The 23740-nt window shown below is 41.9% G+C and overlaps 1 protein-coding gene across 1 annotated transcript in view; it reads left to right on the forward strand.

Moving 5' to 3' along the window:
• DNER (delta/notch like EGF repeat containing) overlaps nucleotides 1-23740 on the forward strand; it is a 321696-nt gene that overhangs the window by 218237 nt on the left and 79719 nt on the right. The window contains exon 7 of the mRNA XM_022567889.3: nucleotides 7817-7930. Within this exon, the coding sequence (XP_022423597.2) occupies nucleotides 7817-7930 (114 nt within the window). The remainder of the gene's footprint in view (nucleotides 1-7816; nucleotides 7931-23740) is intronic.

The following is a 23740-nucleotide window of genomic DNA, read 5'->3' on the forward strand; positions in this document are numbered from 1 at the left end:
TGTGTTGTTGGATTCTGTTTGCTAGTAGTTTGCTGAGGATTTTTACATCTATATTCGTCAGTGATATTGGTCTGCAATTTTCTTTTTTCATGATATCTTTGTCTGGTTTTGGTATCAGGGTGGTGGTGGCCTTGTAGAATGTGTTTGGGAGTTTTCCTTCCTCTGCAATTTTTTGGAAGCGTTTGAGAAGGATGGGTGTTAGCTCTTCTCTAAATGTTTGATAGAATTCACCCGTGAAGCCATCTGGTTATGGACTTTTGTTTGTTGGAAGATTTTTAATCACAGTTTCAATTTCATTACTTGTGATTGGTCTGTTCATATTTTCTATTTCTTCCTGGTTCAGTCTTGGAAGGTTATACCTTTCTAAGAATTTGTCCATTTCTTCCAGGTTGTCCATTTTATTGGCATAGAGCTGCTTGTAGTAGTCTCTCATGATGCTTTGTATTTCTGTGGTGTCCGTTGTAACTTCTCCTTTTTCATTTCTAATTTTATTGAGTCCTCTCCCTCTTTTTCTTGATGACTGGGTAAATGTTTATCAATTTTGTTTGTCTTCTCAAAGAACCAGCTCTTAGTTTTATTGATCTTTGCTAATGTTTTCTTTGTTTCTATTTCATTTATTTTTGCTCTGATCTTTATGATTTCTTTCCTTCTGCTAACTTTGGGTTTTGTTTGTTCTTCTTTCTCTAGTTCCTTTAGGTGTAAGGTTAGATTGTTTATTTGAGTCTTTTCTTTTTTCTTGAGGTAGGCTTGTATTGCTATACACTTCCCTCTTAGAACTGCTTTTGCTGCATCCCATAGGTTTTGGATCATCATGTTTTCATTGTCATTTGTCTCTAGGCATTTTTTGATTTCCTCTTTGATTTCTCCAGTGATCTCTTGGTTATTTAGTAACGTATTGTTTAAACTCCATGTGCTTGTGTTTCTAACGTTTTTTTCTCTGTAATTTATTTCTAATCTCATAGTGTTGTGGTGGGAAAACATGCTTGATATGATTTCAATTTTCTTAAATTTGCCCTGGCTTTACTTGTGACCCAAGGTATGATCTATCCTGGAGAATGTTCCATGTGCACTTGAGAAGAAAGTGTAATCTGCTGTTTTTGGATGTCATGTCATATAAATATCAGTTAAATCTATCTGGTCTGTTGTGTCATTTAAAGCTTGTGTTTCTTTATTAATTTTCTGTCTGGATGGTCTGTCCATTGGCGTAAGTGAGGTGTTAAAGTTCCCCACTATTATTGTGTTACTGTGGATTTCCTCTTTTAGAGCTGCTAGCAGTTGCCTTATGTATTGAGGTGCTTCTATGTTGGGTGCATACGTATTTATAATTGTTATATCTTCTTCTTGGATTGATCCCTAGATCACTATGTAGTGTCCTTCCTTGTCTCTTGTAACATTCTTTATTTTAAAGTCTATTTTATTTGATGTGAGTATTGCTATTCCAGCTCAATTTTGATTTCCATTTGCATGAAATATCTTTTTCCATCCCCTCACTTTCAGTCTGTATGTGTCCCTAGGTCTGAAGTGGGTCTCTTGTCGACAGCATATATATGGGTCTTGTTTTTGTATCCATTCAGTGAGCCTGTGTCTTTTGGTTGGAGCATAATCCATTCACATTTAAGGTAATTATCGATATGGATGTTGCTGTTACCATTTTTTTAATTGTTATGGGTTTGTTTTTGTAGGTCCTTTTCTTCTCTTGTTTTTCCCACGTAGAGAAGTTCCTTTAGCATTTGTTGTAGAGCTGGTTTGGTGGTGCTGAATTCTCTTAGCTCTGGCTTGTCTGTAAATCTTTTGATTTCTCTATCGAATCTGAATGAGATCCTTGCTGGGTAGAGTAATCTTGGATGTAGGTTCTTCCCTTTCATCACTTTAAATATCGTGCCACTCCCTTCTGGGTTTTAGAGTTTCTGCTGAGAAATCAGCTGTTAACCTTATGGGAGTTCCCTTGTATGTTATTTGTCATTTTTCCCTTGCTGCTGTCAATAATTTTTCTTTGTCTTTAATTTTTGTCAGTTTGATTACTGTGTGTCTCGGCATGTTTCTCCTTGGATTTATCTTGCCTGGGACTCTTTGTTGTTCCTTGACTTGGGTGGCTATTTCCTTTCCTATGTTAGGGAAGTTTTCGACTATAATCTTTTCAAATATATTCTTGGGTCCTTTCTCTCTTCTCCTTCTGGGACCCCTATAAGGCGAATGTTGGTGTGTTTAATATTGTCCCAGAGATCTTTTAGAATGTCTTCATTTCTTTTCATTGTTTTTTCTTAATTCTGTTCCATCTCAGTGAATTCCACCATTCTGTCTTCCAGGTCACTTATCCGTTCTTCTGCCTCAGTTATTCTGCTATTGATTCATTCTAGTGTAGTTTTCATTTCAGTTATTGTATTGTTCATCTCTGTTTGTTTGTTCTTTAATTCTTCTAGGTCTTTGTTAAACATTTCTTGCATCTTCTCGATCTTTGCCTCCATTGTTTTTCCAAGGTCCTGATAGTCTTCACTATCATTATTCTGAATTCTTTCTCTGGAAGGTTGCCTATCTCCACTTCATTAAGTTGTTTTTCTGGGGTTTTATCTTGTTCCTTCATCTGGTACATAGTCCCCTGCCTTTTCATTTTGTCTATCTTTCTGTGAATGTGGTTTTCGTTCCACAGACTGCAGGATTGTTGTTCCTCTTGCCTCTGCTGTCTGCCCTCTGGCGGATGAGGCTATCTAAGAAGCTTGTGCAAGCTTCCTGATGGGAGGGACTGGTGGTGGGTAGAGCTGGGTGTTGTTCTGGTGGGCAGAGCTCAGGAAAACTGTAATCCACTTGTCTGCTGATGGGTGGGGCTGAGTTGCCTCCCTGTTGGTTGTTTGGCCTGAGGCAACCCAGCACTGGAGGCTACAGGCTCTTTGCTGGGGCTAATGGTTGACTCTGGGAGGGACCATACCAAGTAGCACTTCCCAGAACTTCTGATGCCAGTGTCCTTGTCCCCACAGTGAGCCACAGAAACCCCCCACCTGTGCAGGAGATCCTCCAACACTAGCAGGTAGGTCTGGTTCAGTCTCCTATGGGGTCACTGCTCCTACCCCCTGGGTCGTGATGCGCACACTACTTTGTGTGTGCCCTCGAAGAGTGGAATCTCTGTTTCCCCCAGTCCTGTCGAAGTCCTGCAATCAAATCCTGCTAGGCTTCAAAGTCTGATCGTCTAGGAATTCCTCCTCCCGTTGCCAGACCCCCAGGTTGGGAAGCCTGATGTGGGGCTCAGAACCTTCACTCCAATGAGTGGACTTTTGTGGTATAATTGTTCTCCAGTTTGTGAGTCACCCACCCAACGATTATGGGATTTGATTTTATTATGATTGTGCCCCTCCTACCATCTCATTGTGTCTTCTCTCTTTGGATGTGGGGTATCATTTTTTGGTGAGTTCCAGTGTCTTCCTGTCGATGATTGTTTAGAAGTTAATTGTGATTCCTGTGCTCTCACAAGAGGGAGTGAGTGCACGTCCTTCTACTTCTCCGTCTTCAACCAAATCCTCTAACTGCTCTTGTCTTTATCTCCTGATTTTCCAGATGAAATTCTGCTGCATCTCCTTCTTATCCCCCTCCCCTCCTAAAGTTAGTTGCTAACTTTCTTCTTAGTAATTTCTGTATTACACGACAGTTTAAAATTTGCACCATACATCTCTTTCTAGGGCAGGATCATAACTGCTTGTGTTGTATCCAGCGTCCCTCTCATGTCCTTGTGTGGTCCTGAGACCGCAGCATGAAAACAGTGCTAAAGACTGAAAAGGAGCTGGGCGTGTTTGGGAACCGAGCAGGGCCCCAGGAGGCTGCAGCATTGTGGTCAATGGGGAGCGTGAAGATGAGGAGGCAGGGGCCAGGTCAGGTGTGCTTTTTAGCCATGGGGTAAAATGTTTGGGTTTCATGCCAAGCTCTGGGGGAAACCACTGGAGGGTTTTAAATATAAAAGTAATAGGATACAAATTATGTCTTACAAACATCTCTCTGGCTGCTCCCATGTAGAACTGATTTTGAGAAATCAAGTGTGCTCATCAAGAGATGAGCCAGGGGACCATTGTCTGAGTCCTGGTGGGAGGCAGCGATGACTGCAACTAGACAACATGAGTGCTGTCATATGGTTGTGATGATAACTTGGAAGGCGGTCCATGAGTGCTTATGGTTTGGTTATGAGGAAGCGCCATATCGCTAGCTGGAAGGACAGGAATGGGGATGTTTACTGGTATTGGCCTCCATAGTTAGGTATAGACTTCTGTCATTTGGGAACCAAAATGAAGGAAGCTTGTCACTGCTGTGTATTTTTAGGGAAGTGTAAATGACAGTCACATCTTTTCTGCATCCTTCTGTGTCCTTTACACAGGCCTTTCTCTGTGTTTTGTCAACCTTCCCCTTGGGAACTTACAGTGTAGATCTTCAAGGCCTGAAATGCCTGAAATACATACATTCGTATGTGTGCTGGAACAAATTCTCCCTGACGCACACCAATGGTCACCACTTACTACCTCCCCCACCCACTGTGTTGACGCCATCACAGTCTGGCTTGACCATCTTCTACCAGGTCATCTGGGTGCCTGTCACTGCTTTGGTAGGATAAAGAGACGTTATTCACGATTGGCATAGTTACTTCATTCCCCAGAAAGGGACTAGCTTTCTGCAGGGTGGAAGGAAGAACCCAGGCAAAGCTTTAATGGTCTTTGTTCATTTAAAGTCCTACCAATCCCTCATTTAGTTTTGACTCTGTGGTTACGACGTCAAATTAAAAAGCAAAAGACACAGGAAGGGAGATCTACAAGGCTTAGGTATCCAGCTCAGAGTATCACATATAGCTCAATGTCAGTGATTTGTCTGACAACTGCAGGTAAGTCTCTGCTCTCTGAGGGTCTAAGAAATGACTCACTGGTGTTTAAGAGCCCTTTGAGTCAGATGCAGGGTGCTCATGCCTCCTTGCCCTGGGGTGGGAGGGAGACGCAAGAGGGAGGGGATATGGGGATATATGTATACGTATAGCTGATTCACGTTGTTATACAGCAGAAACTAGCACAACAATGTAAAGCAATTATACTCCATTAAAGGTGTTAAAAAAAAAAAAGTCACACGAAAAAACCCCCCGATATATAATGCTTTTAAAGCTTGGGAACAGAAAGCAATGGTGCAGTGACTGATCCTTGAGCAATGTTCTTCACTGGAGGGGACTACTGGCATTTGAGTGAGAAAACTGTGTTATTCTGGACCATTTTAGGCAGTGCAGGGCTTCAGCATCTCCACCATGGAATGCCGGTGTGACCCTCTAACCATTATGACAATCCCTAACATCCCCACATCACAAACGTGGATTATCCTCTTGGATTGATATCTTCCTAAACTTGAGTCCAATATTGGAGCATTTAACAGCACTGAAGATTCACCTTGCTTATAGTTTTAATTTAATATTAGATCCGTTAGGGAATTGGCTGTCTAGTGGTTAGGACTTTGCACTTCCACTGCGGGGGGCCCGGATCCAATCCCTGGTCAGGGAACAAAGATCCTGCAATCCGTGCAGAGCGGCCAAAAAAACAATTTAGATCTATTAGATAAGAGCAAATTAAAGGCATGGGAAGATTTGTGTATTATCAGACAATGTGGTTCTTAAAAAGAAATTGTTGATATTAATAAATATAGAGTGTTTAACTAAATTTGTAAATGGGACCAGACATTCATTAAGGAGGCCAGTAAAAGTGATCTTTTCAAAATAAATATCTTTTAGTTAGGGATGCATAATGAAGTCTTTATAGGTGACAAGAAATTTTCTTGAAGATACCCACAGGGATGATATGGAAGTATGAGGAGACTAGATGAAATTAAATGGACAAAATGTGAATAATTCTGAATTTAGACATTTTATTTGAAAATATATTAACATAAAATTGTTATATTAAGATATTCTGTTCTGAATTTTGGAGTAGATTTTTGTCCTCGTGTTTGGATTTTTAGTTTACATGATTATCTTACTCTTCTCATACCCATGAATTAGCTACAGTCCCCTAGACAGTTTTTTTTGTTTTGTTTTGTTTTGCAGTATGTGGGCCTCTCACTGTTGTGGCCTCTCCCGTTGCGGAGCACAGGCTCCGGATGCGCAGGCTCAGTGGCCATGGCTCACGGGCCCAGCCGCTCCGCGGCATGTGGGATCTTCCCGGACCGGGGCATGAACCCGCGTCCCCTGCATCGGCAGGCGGGCTCTCAACCACTGCGCCACCAGGGAAGCCCCCCTAGACAGTTTTAAAGCCTGTAAGGAAGAGTAGGATTGCAAACAATGGCCTCCATGATCACAGTCTGTAATTTAGACTAGTTTGGCAGGTCATTGAAGCTCAGGCCAATCATCTTTCTCCTAACATTGATTTATTTTTGCAAATACAAATGCTAATGGCAGTCTTTCAAAACGAATAATTCAGAAAGACAAGTTTTTAATGTACTTTATGTGCATCCTGGAAAGCACAAAATGTTAGAGTATGATTATAATTTTGTAGGAAATATCTGTGCATAAACATTTCTGATAGGAATTATCTCTAAAGTATTAATAATTCTGTCACTCAAATAACATAACTAAGGGTAACATTTTTCTCTTTCTATTTTAAATCTTGTATTTTCCAAATTTTCTTTCATAATCATTTTCCACTTTAAACTAAAAAACATAATTGCATGTTATTTTTTAAACTTGCCTTTTGGGGGGGCTTTGTTTTCAAAGTTAACAAAGTATTTGGAATGTATTTGAGACTTCTCAGCTGCATGGGTATTCCAATAGATACAAGTCCTTATTCTCTCATCACACATATGTGGTTACGTTATTACCCAAAAAAAATCACCACTGGAGTCTTGCTTGCTTCACCGAGAAAATTTACAGGGTTCGGTTTGTGCTTCTAATTAGAATTAAGATGCATATAGTCATGTGCTTAATATTATATGTGTCTCAACCTTTTTGTCTTTAAAATGAAGGGATAGGGCGTGAATTGAACACCGAGGGTCTTCTAGCTGTAAAATATAAAAAGTTAAAAAATTTTAATACCTACCTGGCAATTTTCCTAGTGGTTTTTTTAAATAGGTACTGGGATGACCTTGGGAAAGTGGCCGTCATCTCAGTGGTCAAGCAAGACATTACAGAGCCTGTTTTTCCTTAGGTCAGAAGGAAAGGACAGCGGTCTTCAGGCTCAGTTTCTGAAGGTTCCGACTAATATTTCAAAATAAAATTCGGAGCTAACGTTGAAAAAAGTATCTCTTTGCATAAAGTTTTTTTTTTTTTTTTTTGGCTGCGTTGGGTCTTCGTTGCTGCGCGGGCTTTCTCTAGTTGTGGCGAGCGGGGGCTACTCTTCGTTGTGGTGCATGGGCTTCTCATTGCAGTGGCTTCTCTTGTTGCAGAGCATGGGCTCTAGGCGCGCAGGCTTCAGTAGTTACAGCACGTGGGCTCAGTAGTTGTGGCTTGCGGGCTCTAGAGTGCAGGCTCAGTAGTTGTGGCGCACAGGCTTAGTTGCTCTGCAGCATGTGGGATCTTCCCGGACCAGGGCTCGAACCCGTGTTCCCTGCATTGGCAGGTGGATTCTTAAATCACTGCACCACCAGGGAAGTCCTGCAATAAAGATTTTTGCAAAGCAAATGACTTTTGAACTATGATTCTAAATGGCTCTGATTGTTTCTTGTTGTAAAACCAAATTAGATCAAGGATTGCCTGGGAGACTAGTTTAATGATGCTGCCTTGGTTGGATGGGTACCAGTTGACTCCATCAATTCATGGGATGGTTCATCAGAGTTTTGGGACAAAATATTTTATAAATGTCTGTCTTGTTTTGTTCAGGTTATACTGGAGAGCTTTGCCAATCCAAGATTGACTATTGTATCCTAGACCCATGCAGAAATGGAGCAACCTGCATTTCTAATCTCAGTGGATTCACCTGCCAGTGTCCAGAAGGTAAACATTATTACCCCAGGAATAACGTACGTTTTCCATTTTAAATCATACATTAATTTGATGACCTTGTACTTCAATTTTCTGAAAAACCTCTACTCAAGAGAACTTCCTATTTTGTTCCATTTATAAAACAATATATAAGATGGTACTTTCCTTTTAAGCTCTGTGCTAGAATAGCTTGGAAATTATGTCTGAATATTAGACATAATCTCAAAATTTCTGCAATTTTCATTTATACGTTGAAAATGAATAATGGTAATAAAATGGAATTTCTTTCTAATGGCAAATTTCACTTGTTAAGATTCCTATTTTTTAAACCATGCATTTGGTTTACGTTAAAAAAATTTCAACGTAAAGTTCACCTGTTTTTGTCTTTACATCAACTTTATAACATCTTGGAGACTTCTAGTCCCCTGGAAAGCCACATCTTTAGAGCTACTTTTAATAAAAGAAACAGTTGTACTGTTTTCAGTTTCACCTTGAAGAAGCAGGCAGATAATCCCAGCTATGGAACGGGTGTTCAAGGAATGATTTTGTACTTGGAGGAAGTTTTCTTCCCATTTCTGCTTGGAGGGATGTTATGGAAGGGATTGCTTTAAACCTTTAATACTGTAAGAATAACATGATATTAGAGGTGTTTTTTTTCCCCCTAAAATAATCAGGAGCATGTGAGCTCCTGATCCACAGAAGTGACCTTGACAACTGCATAGAGTAGGCTGACATCCTATGAAGAGATTAAATGTAGCGTCTGCGTGTATAAGGAAACATCTCTTTACTCAGAATAACCTGAACTGCCCCTGGCTGAGAGGCTGGAGTGGGGCAGTGGTACAGATCGGTGTTGATAAAAGGCCACCGACCTCCTGGGTAACCCGAGGGCTCAGGGTTGCCGGGGTGGCAGCCACTGTCGACAGTGCCTCATACCCTTCCATATTTTGAACACTGAACAGTGCAGCGGCTAAGGAAGTGAATTCTGTGTCCCAGCTTCTGCTCCCCTGGGCAGCGGCAGGAACGAGTGGCTGTGGCTCTTTTGGTTATCCCCAAGCTGTGTGTGCTTGTGACGGATGTGGTTACCATGATGATGGAGTTATATGTGCTGGACCATCTCCACCCTTCACTTGAGTGTCTTAAGCAAATGGGAAAACTGGAAACGTTGGCAGGCGGATGACTGAGTCAGCGGCACCAATTGTCACCCAACGCACAGAGTGCTGGGCGGTTTCTTACAGCTTTGCCACACCCTGGGTTAGTCGTCCGCCATCTAACTCTCCTTGTAGGCTGTGCTTAGAGTCAAGGGCGGGCTTCAGGGGCAGTGGCTGATTGACTGCTGACAAATCATTAATTCCCCAGCCCCATCCGATCCTCCTTTCCCTGTTCTAGTGAATATGTGTGATGAGGACCCTGCTTCCCTCACAGGGACATTTGGGGATCGAATGGGACTTTGGGGAGAGGTCTTTGAAAGCTCCAAAGTGCTTTATTATCATAGTTCTGATTGCTGCCGGGAAGTTCAGATGCCAGCCCAGAGGCTCTGAGAGGTAGTGACTTGCACAAAGTCACACTGGTAGTAAAGGATGACCCTTGAACCAGAGCCCAGGAATTCTGTGCTCACTCATGCTCCATTTTCTAGTTTATAAAGATTTGCCAAGCACATCCTACATGCCAGGCACTGAGCTGGGTTCTGGACCCTAGGGTTGGCAAAGCTGAAAGGGCCCCTCCCATGGTGCAGACACAGGTAAGTCCATAGTTACAAGCAGGAATCAGTGCCTTGAAGACGCACAAGGATCTGCTTAGCTTTGGGGACCCGGGAGAGATGCCCACGTGTGGAGACCCTGAATGACGAGAAGGAGGAGGCTGGCGCAGTTGAGGGCATCACCAAGGAGCAAAGGGAAAGGGGAAGAAAGTGGGTGGCGACGGCTGAGTCCTCAGGGCTTCGCAGGGCTTTGTGCGTGGTGTTGGGGCACATCATATTCAGCCCAGATTGGAGGCCAGAGGCTTAGGTTTGAAGCCTGTTTGGCCTCTTGCTCACCAGCTCTGTGCCTGGGCAAGCGATTCCATACTTCTCTGTGTCTCAGTTTTTTAATCTGTAAAATTGGGACAGTGATAACGCCCACTTCCTGGGGCCCCTGAGGATGGAATGAGAAGATTCTTAGGTAAAGTGCTTATAGCACAGTGCCTGGGTAAGTGCTCAGTAAGTATTAGGCACCTTATCATGGCTGTTTTCCTAATAATGATTATTACTATTAAACCACTGAAAAATGTAAACAGGAATTTGACATTTTTCCTGTGGAGCCATGTGGAATGTGGGTTGGAGAGAGACAAGACTGGGAGTAAGCAGAAGAGTTTGTGGGACAGTTGTAGAAATCTGGGAAATCGATGTTGACTGCTAGGAAGGGAAGGTAGAATTTGGAAAGGAGAGAAGCTGATGGATTTGGGAGAACTTGGCAGGGAAAATGGATGGGATATGGAGGGGGAGGGAGAGTGACGGGGCAAGTCTGTGGCTTCTCTTACTTTACGGTTGGTTGTGCCATTCATGGAGAAAAAGAAACATGGAGGAAAAGTGTCCTATTTTGGACACGTTGAGCGTGACATTCAAGTGGAGATGGCAGCTGGGCAGTTGCTGTGAGTCTGGAAGCGAGTGGAGATGTCTGGGCCAAGTCTATACACAGAGACCTTGGTCTGTAGATAGTCATTTAAACCTGGCCGTCAGTAGGGTTGTCTAGAGACCTTCTCCTTTATCCAGTAGCCTATCAGTTCCTCCATGTTGTCTTGATAAAGCCTAGAGAAAATGTGATTATCTAGAATTGAAATGATGGAGATGAATTTCCCAGCAAGTCTTCATAGGAAGACTTTCATCCGGAGGTTTACCTTCACTGGAGACTGACCAGGGAAAGTGGCTTCAGTTATAATACGGAAGGATTCATTGCCATGCTTTGAAGCCTCCCAGCAGCCAGCATTTTAAAAGCAGCCCCTCCCACTGACCTGTTCTTAGGGTGCTTTTTGTAGAAACTAATATTTACAGAGCACCTTGCTCTTAGAAAAAGCCTGCGTCTCCAGGAGTTTTCTCTTTTCAGCCACGCTGTGAAAACAAGTTTGAAAGCGTTTCAAGTCCACACAGTGTTCTAAAGTTTCTTTCTTTTTCTTCCCCCCCACCCCCCGCAGTGATTAACATTTTGGCATGTTTGCTTTGTATTTACATATATAGTTTTTTTTTTTTTTTACGGTACGCGGGCCTCTCACTGTTGTGGCCTCTTCCGTTGCGGAGCACAAGCTCTGGATGCGCAGGCTCAGCAGCCATGGCTCACGGGCCCAGCCGCTCCGCCGCACGTGGGATCTTCCCAGACCGGGGCACAAACCCGTGTCCCCTGCATCGGCAGGCGGACTCTCAACCACTGCGCCACCAGGGAAGCCCCTATAGTTTGTTTTTTTGCAAAGTAATTTGAAAGTAAATTATAGGCATCATCACATTTCATCCCAAAATAAATCAGTTTAAGAACAGAATAAATCAGAATAAGAACATTCTCCTTGATATCTACAATACCACACCAAAGAAAATAAGTAATTATTTCCTAATATTATTTGCTCTCTGCCCCATTTTTACTTGCTCCTTTGCATGTTTGTGTTGATTCTGTCTTCCCTGTTTCCCTGTGATACTCTTTGAGGGTGGGAAATGTATTTTATTCATCTCTCTCTTACTAACTCTCATTACCCTATCATGGAGCTTTTAGTTCCATATTTTATGTTAGTAGGAGGTTAATAAATATTTGTATATTAATTTATTTTAAAAGTCAACACTTAGAAGTCCCTCACACTATGCTTAGTAACTCATTAGAAGGTTATAATACTATGAAGCAAATTATATTAATATTTCCATTGAACAGATTGAGAAACTGAGGCATGAGAGAGTAAATAACTTGCCTGAGATCAAATAGCTAGAAATTGAAACCCAGGTAACTTAGCACTAACATTCTTAACCCTTGGCCTATACCATCTCTTAATATATTCTTTAAAGTAAATTTTATTTTGTTTATTTTAAGAGATGGTCTTTGTAACCATAGTCATGAGTAAAATAAATTCAGTTTGTTGGGTTTTAAAACTTCTAAATGTCACTGCTTAAAAATCTTAAGCCTGGAAAAAGCTAGAAAAATTATTTTTTTCCTTTCATTTTTTTGTAAGTGCAGTGAAATCCCTTTACAATAATCTCTCCCAGTCCAGAAAGCTATTAAAACTGGTTTTCCCTCTGGACAGGGCTTTCAACACTGCTCATTCACATCCTTGCTCTTTTCTGTCCTTTTAATCTTCATCCTATTTCCTTCAAGGAGCCTTTTCCATCTGATTCTGGGCTGAGTCCTTAGAGGTTACATTTTTTCCTGAGGACCCATCTCTTTTTAACCTCTCTCCAAAAGTTCAAGGTCGGGGAGGCCTGAGAGACAGCTTGTACAGTAATTATCACATGAGTTCTCCTTCTGGAAGGTATTTGCTCTTCTATACTTACATTTTTATCCTTCATCAACGAGCCCTGTCTTTTCTTTGAATTTCGACTTAATTTTAGCTAGGTCCATATTTGAAAAGTGCAGTTTCAGATTCTGGTTAGAGTGGGGTTGTTAAGAAACAAAAGTAAACTTGTCGTGAGTGTTTTCTTATTTTTAACTTATTGAAAACAACAAAGGTAAATAATTGGGAGCTGGGTTTATTGCCTCTGTATATATTCTTTACATTGATATTGTCTTTATGTTTGGTTTAGAACTTTGAGGTCCTTAAATTTTGAACTAAATGCATTTTTACTCTGAGGAGGACTAATTATAAATACTTACCATCACCGCTTATTGGTATTTAAATATGTATATTTAAATATATGAGTATTTTTGAACACACAAATAAGTAAAATCTGTGTATTACTGTCTAGCCATCGTCTTTGCTTCAGCATCTCATTAAAAATTTTTTTCCTTAGAAAAACAAAGTAGAACAAAGAATAAAAAGAAAACAGTGGTGATAAAAACATTCAGCAGTAAAGCACATTTGTCGGCCCTGCCTGTGTGACCATTTGCATCGTGCTGGCACGTCTCATAGAATCTAATGACCTTCCTGGCATCCACCTATTAGAGAAGCCATATGGTAACCAGAGACAAAGGGAGCATAGGGGGCTTCATGACTATTTTGAGGAAGTATCATTTGATCACATGTATCTTAAAAACCTTGAATGTAAAAACGTTTTCTGGTGTGACACCCTTGGCTAGGATTACAGATAAATATAATTTGGATGAACTGCTGTTGCATTACAATTATGACGGCAAGTATTGCAACCGGGTAGAGGACTCACATTCGGTCCTCTCACTCTTAGAATGCAATGTTGGATCCACTGTCAGACATGCAGATCTTTAAAAAAAATTTTTTTTAATTTTAATGAAGTCTAGTTGATTTACAGTGTGTTAATTTCTGCTGTACAGTAAAGTGATTCAGTTATTCATATATATATACACGCATACATTCTTTTTCATATTCTTTTCCATTATGGTTTATAACAGGATATCAAATATAGTTCCCTATGCTACACAGTAGGACCTTGTTGTTTATCCATTTTATATATACTAGTTTGCATCTGCTAATCACAAACTCTCAATCCATCCCTTCTCCACCCCCCTCCCCCTTGGCAACCACAAGTCTGTTCTCTATGTCTGTGAGTCTGTTTCTGTTTTGTAGATAAATTCATTTGTATCATATTTTAGATTCCACATGTGAGTGATATCATATGTTATTTGTCTTTCTCTTTCTGACTTATTTCACTTAGTATGATAATCTCTAGTTGCATCCACGTTGCCGCAAATGGCATTATTTCATTCTTTTTTTATGGCTGAGCAGTATTCCATTGTATATATGTACCACATCTTGTTAACCCATTCATCTGTCAGTGGACATTTAGGTTGTTTCCGTGTCTTGGCTACTAAATAGTGCTGCATTGAACATAGGGGTGCGTGTATCTTTTTGAATTATAGCTTTGTCCGGATATATGCCCCGGAGTGGGATTGCTGAGTCATATGGTAGCTCTATTTTTAATTTTTTGAGGAACCTCCATACTGTTTTCCATAGTGGCTGCACTAGTTTACATTCCCACCAACAGTGTAGGAGGGTTCCCTTTTCTCTGCACCCTCTCCAGAATTGTTATTTGTAGACTTTTTAACGATGGCCGTTCTGACTGGTGTGAGATGGTACCTCATTGTAGTTCTGATTTGGATTTCTCTAATAATTAGAGATGTTGAACATCTTTTCATGTGCATGTTGGCCATCTGTACAGACATGCAGATCTTGTAACTTGGAAACTCCGTTGCCAAGTGTGGACAGCTGGTGTCCTTCTGTGGCCTGGAGCTCAGGAGACCTGAGTCTGGGCTTGATGACAAGTGGGAGAGTGGAGTGGTTATGAATGTGGGTTTTTTGGGTCACACTGCTTGGGTTTGAAGTCTGGACCCACTTCTTTTACAAATTTTTGCTTCTCTGAGGCTCATTTTCCTCATTTAGAAAAGGAGAACGATAGTAGCATACCCTTTATCAGTTGATATGAAGAACAGAAAAAACCCTAAAAACCCTTAGCACTGTGCTTGGCAAACAGTACGTGTTGAACAAAGGTTAGGTGTGATGATAACGATGACAGTGATGGTGGTGATGAATATAGTCCTATCACCTTGGGTGGGTCATGTCTTTTTTTTTTTTTTTTTGCGGTACGCGGGCCTCTCACTGTTGTGGCCTCTCCCGTTGCGGAGCAACAGGCTCCGGACGCGCAGGCTCAGCGGCCATGGCTCACGGGCCCAGCCGCTCCGCGGCGCGTGGGACCTTCCCGGACCGGGGCACAAACCCGTGTCCCCTGCACCGGCAGGTGGACTCCCAACCACTGCGCCACCAGGGAAGACCCATGTCTTTTTTATCTCTTCCAGCCATGCTTCCTTGTTGTAAAAAGGTTCACTATATTACCTTTAAGTGTCCCTGCTCCTAATCCCTTACTGAATCAGTAAATCCATCTTGTTGTTTCAAGCAATGTTTGTAGAGAAAAGTTTCATAATCTCTAAGGAAGGCCTGAGTCTAAAACTTAATATTGGCCTGAAGGCCCTATAGGTTAAATCCCATTGCAACATGCTCCAAGGGTTTATCCAAACTATATTTGTTTATCTACATTTTATAGCCTTGAGAAATCTAGCCATATAAGTTCTTTTGTCCAACTCAAATGTCAGGGTAATACCTTTCATCTTAAAGGGATTTATAGGCAATAGCCACACATGTCATAAAAATTATCTCTGAGATAATGTGTATTGTTCAGAAACTGGCATGTTACCCAATAAGGATTTAGGAGTTATATAGTTCTGGGATTTGGTTGTTTTCTCCAGTATCCTGGTATGTAGGATTTGGTAAAAGTACTGTCTTAGGCTCATATAAAACTGCGTGTATTTATTTAAGAAATGTGCAACATGTCCTCATAAAAGCCCCAAATAAAATACTGTTCTTATTCTTTTAAAATTTGGCATTATCCCTAAATCACCACTTCATTTAGGAATCATAACAGCTGAGATCCTTGGAGTTCCGAGTGGTATATAGTTTCATCTTTTGGAAACAAAGCAGGGTATTAAGACTTACTAAGTGTGAGTAAAATTTTATTTCTGTGTTTGGTGCACGCTGATTAATTTTTGATTTATGGCTAAGTTCATGTTTCCTTTTTGTTCTTTTTCTTTTCTTTTTTCCACATAGCACAGTTTCTCTGAGATCATTTCAAAACACTGCAAGGAATTTTGTTTGTCTGCTCCTCCCGTTCGCAGTGGGGACCAGCTGTACTCATTTTAGTGAGTGATGGGTCCTGTTCCTCACTTTTATCTCTGCTTCCCCTCTGGGAACTGCTCTGATGCTCGGTTTAGTGGCGGCAGGTGGCGGTTGGAAGTCACAGTGTGATAAGTGAATGAAGAAATAAATAATGATAACTTGGTGCTTTTCTTTTTAAAAAGAGGTAGGCTATACCTAAACAGGTCACCACAAATTCTGATTTCTTAAGGTGTGTGTCTAGACATGCCCATAAAGATGATTCAGCATTATTTCAGGTAAACGCCTTGAACTTCAACTCTTCCTCTCTCGTGGCTAATCATTGTAATCACACAGCAGTAGCAGTAATAATAACAGTTGTGATGACATTGGCCACTTGTTGAGTGCCTACTCTGTGTTAAGCACTGTGTTTGGCACTTGAGGTTATTATTCAACAAAACATAGCAGCTCACAGCTGGGGCTCGAGCAGACTTGAGTTTGAATCTCTTTGATCTCTTAGCACTTGGTGACCTTGGGCAAGTAAACTGAAATTCCCTATACCTTATTTTCTGCATTTCTAGAGGGTGGGTGGTATTAATATCTACCCAATGAGCTGTTATAAGAACTAAATGAGCATACAGTGCACAGAAAGTGCCTAGCAGAGAGCGATTAATACGAATGCCGCTATTTAATCCCCGCAACTGCTGTAACAGGGCAGATCCCGAGGCTCTAAGTCTTGGTGGACCCAAGGCACAAGCTCGGCCTTGTCTGGTTCTGGAGTCCGTGTTCTCTCTGCTGCACCAGGCTCCTTCCCTGATCAGGTTCTGCCTTGTGTGAGAGCTGTTTGGGTGCATGTCTGCATTTTCTCATGGGACTGTAGACTCCCTCAAGGCAGTGGTGCTCAACTTCTTCTGTATCCATGGAGCACCTAGCACTAGAGTACCTGTGAGCCATGTTGAATGCATGAGTAAGTAAATAGCTGGAAACAGCTGCAGCAGTATCATTTTATGTGGGAGGAAACTGTAGCCAAGGTGGATTAACCAGTGTTCACTGCTCTAACCAGGTGACCCTTACTGGTTAGGTTCATTGCAAACTTAGTAATAGCAGCGGTGAGGCGAGGGTTTGGATCTCATCCTTTCAGGGCCCCATTCGTGTATGGTTTAGGGGTCACCCAGAGACACGAGAAGAGTTCAGATAAAGACTTTGGGGGTCCCCTTCTCTGGTTCTCTTCTTCCCCAGGACCTCCTCACTCCTCATGGGGTGACTGTCCTGGGATCCTTCCCGGGGTTCCTTTGGACAGAAAGAGCAGGTTTGATGCTTGGTCTTGGTCTCCCTGGGCCATAGTTCCAGCTGAGAATGCCTGCAGGGTGGGCTCCCCAGACATGGAACTCAACCCATGCTGTTTGCTGCTTCCATATTTGGACTCCTCTTCAAAACTTGCCTGCTTTTGTTCACCTTCAGAGTCATGAGGTAGGTGTAGGGTTTTTTGGTCTGGAGTTTAGAGTTATTTGTGGGACAGTCTGTTCAAAGCTTACTTTTCCATACCAGAAGCAGAATGTCCATATAATTGTTCTTAAAAGCAACAAAGATGCTTTGCAATAGAAACACAAATACCCTAGAAATAAACGGAATTTTTATTTTTTCTTGCAGCAGATTTTATCTCCTTATACATTCCCCAACTCTATACCATAATAGTCGGAGGAGGCTAGAGTGAAATTTTTGTCTAACTTGGACCAAAATACCACACGATACAGTCCAGGGTCTGATTCTGAACTATTCAGATCTAGGCTCTGACTCCTACAGCATATTAAAGTGGAACTGACAGAGAGACCGAGGCCTGAGAGAAATTGAACAAATAAAGCTGGGAAAGTAAAAGGATGCTTGTTTATGACTTTATCATATTCTATTTTTGATTCAGTAAACTTTTCTTCGACTCTGCTTTTCCAATCTAGGTCTCATTTCATGTGACCTAATATATTGAGAAAAGGCAGCCGAGGATAGATACCTAGGCTTCTCCTTCTTAATATAACCCCTTTCTGCAGGTATTTTCCCACTGTTCTTCTTTTATTTTTTTACTCTTATTTTTGTTGGGGTGTAGTTGTTTTACAGTGTTGTGTTAGTTTCTGCTGTACAGTGAAGTAGAGTTCCCTGTGCTAGACAGCAGGTTCTTATTAATTATCTATTTTTTACATATTAGTGTATATATGTCAATCTCAATCTCCGAATTCACCCTCCCCCCGCTTCCCCCTGTGGTGTCCATACGTTTGTTCTCTACATCTTTGTCTCTATTTCTGCCTTGCAAACCGGTTCATCTGTACCATTTTCCTAGATTCCACATATATGCGTTAATATACGATACTTGTTTTTCTCTTTCTGACTTACTGCACTCTGTGTGACAGTTTCTAGGTCCATCGAGGTCTCTACAAATGACCCAGTTTCATTCCTTTTTATGACTGAGTAATATTCCATTGTGTGTGTGTATACACACACACACCCCACATCTTTATCCATTCATCTGTCGATGGACATTTAAGTTCAGCCACTATGGAGAACAGTATGGAGGTTCCTTAGAAAACTAAAAATAGAATTACCATTTGACCCAGCAATCCCACTATTGGGCATATACCCAGAGAAAACCATAAGTCAAAAAACACATGCACCCCAGCGTTCATTGCAGCACTAATTACAATAGCCAGGTCATGGACGCAACCGAAATGTTCTTTTAAATTGACCCAATTATATTTTATTGTAATTTCTATGAAGAATTTGCCATTTTTAGAGTCCCTTCCTCATTTTCAACTCCTAACTATTCTACACTTAGCAGTACTTCTGGTCACTATGATCCAGGGCCTTCCCATGGGATGATCTACTCACCACTGGTCATTGTCACTGCGTTCGGCTATGACTCTCTTTTCTGTTACAGCCCAGGACTTTATATAACATTTTTACGTAATTTTTATCATTTTTTCTTGATTATCAAAGGAATCTGTGCTCAGATAAGCTCAAAGAAAAAAAACCCCTACAATTCTATCCTTAAAAGAGATCATTTTAAGTTTTAGGTGAACATCTTTGAAATCTTTTTAACGCACGTTTTAGAAAACTGAAATTGGATCTCACTGTGCATTCTCTTTTGTAATGATTTTCTAAAAGTGAACACTGTGTTTCAAATAATCTTATATTGTTAATTATTTTTCTAAAGGGTGGTTATTAATGGCTGTGTTTTATTCCATCATATGAATGTGGCATTATGTACTTAAAAGACTTAATCATTCACATGCCATTTATTGATTACCTGTCTTGTGGCAGCTAATCACAAGGGCTCCGGGAGTGAATAAGACAGGTGGGGCTTTAGCTCTTGGTGCTTATGGAATAGCGGGTATGAAGATATGACCAAGGCTCTGATAGAGCTGTGTTGGGGTGATTGGGTGGTTGAGAAGAGGGAAGCCTCACTGAGACTGGGGCCTGGGAGGAAAGTCAGGAAGTGCTCCAAGGATGCTGATGTTTCAACCAAGACCCGAAGGAGAAGCAGCAGCAAGGTGAATCGGTGAGGGCTGCGGGCAGAGGAGAGATCCTCCCAGGAAGAGAGAACCAACAGCATGAGGCAGGGGAGAGGGAGGGTGGCATATGTGAGGAACAAAAAGACGTTCTGCAGAGCTGTGACACAGAATGTGATGGAAGGACAGTAAAGGCTGGAGACAGCGTAGGAGCCAGCTCAGGTGGGCCTTTAAACACCATGATAACGTGATTGGGCGTCACCTGAGAGTAACTTCAGGAATAGCCTTAGCCCGGGAAGGGCAGAACTTTAACATTCGGGAGGGATTACTGTGGCTGAAGTGAGAAGAAGGGACCAGAGGAGTTCGAGAATCAGAGAAACCTGTTAGGAATCTCTTGTAATTTAGGTGAACTGCATAGTGGAATGAGTTAGAGTGGTACCATGGAGACAGAGGGACATGGCAGATTGGCTGTGAGAGGAGGAGTGGGGCCAGGCAGAGCAAGCCAGCTTTCAGAAGGTGCAGGCACCTTCTTGTATGGGGGTGCTCTTGGGTAGTGAGCAGCCTTGAGAGGGGAGGATAAGACATGAGCACAGAAGCCCATGGAAGAGTCAGAGGGAATTGTGAAATTGTCAAATGAAAAATGAACCTGAGCATGGGGGAGAGAACCGGGCTGGAAAGGTCAGTTCAGGGGGTTTCTACTTATAGGTCTTAATTCCAGCCACAGCCATGTGTGAGACCCCCCAGGAAAGAACACGGAGGGGAAGAGAAGAGGGGCCGGGACAGAATGAGGAACGTCAGCTTCTAAGAATCACTGAGGAAGTGGAGTCTGCCAAAGGGACATTTATTCATTTTTGATTTTTTGCTTTTTGCTGTTTTTTACCTGCTGCAGAGAACTTTTCATACACGTGTTTTTTATGCATTTGTTCATCTAGTTCTGTGGGACAAACTTCTAGAACTAGAACTAGAACTACTTGTTTAAAGGGCTTACAAAGTTGTATTTAACTTTTACAAACCCAGAAACCTTGTGGTCCAGGTGCAGAGATGAGACTCAGTTGAAGAAATACCAATCAATTAGAAAACACCTGAACGATGCTTATCTTTTATTTGCAGTCTTTGAGAATTCTAAAAGAATCCAATTATATCTAACTCCTAAATATGCTTGTGAAAGCTTTTCTTGTTCTACCCCATTTCTTCAGACCACAGCTGTTCCTCTGTGTCTGTCTTTCATTCCCCTTATTCTTTTTTTTTTTTTTTTTTGCGGTACGCGGGCCTCTCACTTCTGTGGCCTCTCCCGCTGCGGAGCAGGCTCTGGACGCGCAGGCTCAGCGGCCATGGCTCACGGGCCCAGCTGCGATCTTCCCAGACCAGGGCAGGAACCCATGTTCCCTGCATCGGCAGGCGGACTCTCAACCACTGTGCCACCAGGGAAGCCCTTTTCCCCTTACTCTTATCATACATTCATGTTTTTTAATTATTATTATATGTTTATTAGGAGAATTGGCTAGGTTAGGTGATAGCCTTTTGTTTTCCATACAAGATAATTTTTAGAGCATCTCTGTATCCATTAAAAATCTTGATTTTAAAGTAACAAACAATCCAATTCAAATAGGCTAGTGAAAAAAAAAAGAGAGTGCATTGGCTCATGTAACAAATATGCAGGATGAACTCAAGATGGCTTGATCCAGGGGCTTAATATCGTCAAGCCTGAGTTTTTATCTCTCCAACAATCTTATCTCTCCTTTCCTGTGTTGGATTCATTGTCAGAATGGCTGGAGCAGAGTTTGTCTTCTCCCAGTAAATCAAAAGCCGTGAGGCTGACTTGGATTGTTTTGAATTGAGACATTTGCCCAGCCCTGAACCAATGCGGCCATGGTATGGAATACTTTGGCAAGCCAGGCTTTAGACACAAAGTCACCCTTGGAGCTGGCATTTGGGGTCCATTTCATCCGAAGTATAAGGACTGAAAGAGGCATGTTGGTTTAAAAAAAGAGGAAAATTGGTGCACAGTTGTCAAAATAAATGATAATGGAATTTGGGGGGTTAAAAGTAGTAAATAAATACTGTAGCAGTAGAGTGCTATCATACCACATGCAAAGATTAAATCTGTCTTGGTTGGGAGAAAAAATAGTTATGAAACTTCGTAATAGTGTATGCATTTCCCTCCTCATGACCAAATAGAAAGAAACGCTGTGGCTACCAGCCAAGAAAAAAACTGTGTAAAGGAAAGGTGGATCCTCCTTAAAAAATCCTGACGGCAGGCCACACCTCAGGCCAATTAAGTTAGTAGCTCCAGAGGTGGGAACCAGGCACTGAATTTTTAAAAACTCTCCAGGTGGTTTCAGTGCAGCTGGGGTTGAGAGCCACTTGCTTGAAGAGCAGAGTTACAGAGTTCCCTCAGGGATTAATTACTCGGAGCAGCCCAAGAAAGTTTCTGTAAAGCCTTCTATGCCAACAGAAGCCTTGACATCCACAAGAAAGGGGATAATGGCCCTATGCCTGGTATGGTCTCGACATTGGCAAACCTAGCAACAGGGCCTAGCACCCCTTTGATTTTCTTTGTGTGGAAGTGGAAACTAGGTGTTTCTACATCAGCCCATTTAAAATTCATGAAAATGAGTGTTACTTTTAAAAAAAGCAGATGAAGAAACTGAGGCTAAAAATTCGTTAAGTCCTTGGAGAGGGACAGACTTGTGTTGAATTTCAATTCTGTCACTTACCAGATGGCTTTGGTCAAGTTACTTAACCCTTCTGGGTCTCAGTTTCATACTATGTAAAACATAATGCCTATCTCATGGACTTGCTGGGTAATATATGGTGGGTATTCAGGACCTGTGTCTCCCTTGCACGTCCCATTTCTTAGTTCCTATATATATATATATATTTTTTAAATTTTTCTCCAGACTTAGAATTTCCATGAGTTGAGACATCAAGATCCTTCTTACGTGTGGAAGGCAATCCTCTGACTCTCTTACAGGGAAATGTTCCTGTTTTTCATGTCAGAGAGAATGGTTACATCATTTGCCCAAGATTCCCAGCCTCTTGGGTTCTTCCAGGTTCCAGCTCTGTCTGGACTCCTTGAAAGCTTCCTGGCTTCTCTTTCTGATTCATTCTTGTCTCCTGCAGTCTATTCTCCACACAATAGCCAAAGTAATCCTTCTCAAATGGAAAGTCCATGTTTTCATTCCCCGTCTCTCAAACCTTGGTGATCTGCCATCGAAAATGTGGTCCAGGGCTTCCCTGGTGGCGCAGTGGTTGAGAGTCCGCCTGCCGATGCAGGGGACACGGGTTCGTGCCCCGGTCCGGGAAGATCCCACATGCTGCAGAGCGGCTGGGCCCGTGAGCCATGGCCGCTGAGCCTGCGCGTCCAGAGCCTGTGCTCCGCAACGGGAGAGGCCACAACGGTGAGAGGCCCGCGTACTGCAAAAAAAAAAAAATGTGGTCCAAGGCCCACACATCCCTGGTTGCCTCTCCAGCATCATTTCTTGCTCCTCTTTGCCGGTGGCTTGTTGTTCTTAAAACACACCAGTTACTTGAGAATTGTCCTGCAAGGGGCGCCATTCACCTCTGGACACAACTTGCTCCTTGGGCATTTGCACCTGCTGGAACCCTTCCTCCTGGCTTGAATGTGGCTCATGCCCTCTGGTCATTTAGGTCTCCCTAACTACACTATTTAAGATGACCCCCATTATTCTCTGCCCCTTACCTGCTTCAGTACCATGTAGCACTAGCTAATGATATATATTTACTTATCTTTCTATTTGTTTTTCTCACCAGAATATAAGGTCTTGAGCAGTGCCTGGTACCTGGTTGTTCTCAATTAGTACAGGTTAGATGAATGAATGCCCAAAGGAAATCGCAGAACCTTCTGACTAAACCTCTAAATTTCCATTGTTAATAGCCAATTATTTTTGCCCATATAATTCATCTACTTTAAATAATTTTCATCTCTTCTGCCTTCTCTCTCTTTAGGCTGAACTGGGGAAACGTTCATTTAACATTCCTCTATTTCCTAGTTATTTTTCATTTTCCTGTCTTAGATCTAGATTTGTCTTTCTATTCTCCTAAAGAGAAAGTCCTTCAAGTGGTTTTTACTCTCTCAAATGGCTTTTCTTAAAAATTAAGTCACATTTTATATGTAATCGCCTTGGGCCTTAAACGTCTGATGTTTTTGTAACTGCTTTTCCTAGATATTCCCCCTTTTCCTCCTTATCTTACATAACTGTCTGCTTTCTTAGAACCAGAACAAATGTGGTTCCAATTAAGTTTTCCATAAACATCAGCCAGAACCTCTTCTCTGATTCTAATATCATTCCTCGTCCTTCTCTGCCCAGCCAAATCTTGGGCTTTTCTTTGAAGCCCAGCACAAAACCCAACTCTCCCACGAGGTTTTCCTGGCCTGCCCCACCCCGGTAATAAGCCATCTTTCTTTGGAATCACTGCCACTCTAGAGCCTGTGCTGCACACACTGATCCCATGTTGACAGCCTGGGCCGGTCCCTCCAACCTCACACCACACTGGAATCGTTCAGTAAAATGTTTGCAGAAAGAAA

The sequence above is a fragment of the Delphinapterus leucas genome, chromosome 8 (assembly GCF_059928025.1).
Source record: "Delphinapterus leucas isolate spDelLeu-1000000601 "Yukka" chromosome 8, BTC_Dleu_Yukka2, whole genome shotgun sequence".
In the NCBI taxonomy this organism is placed as follows: domain Eukaryota; kingdom Metazoa; phylum Chordata; class Mammalia; order Artiodactyla; family Monodontidae; genus Delphinapterus; species Delphinapterus leucas.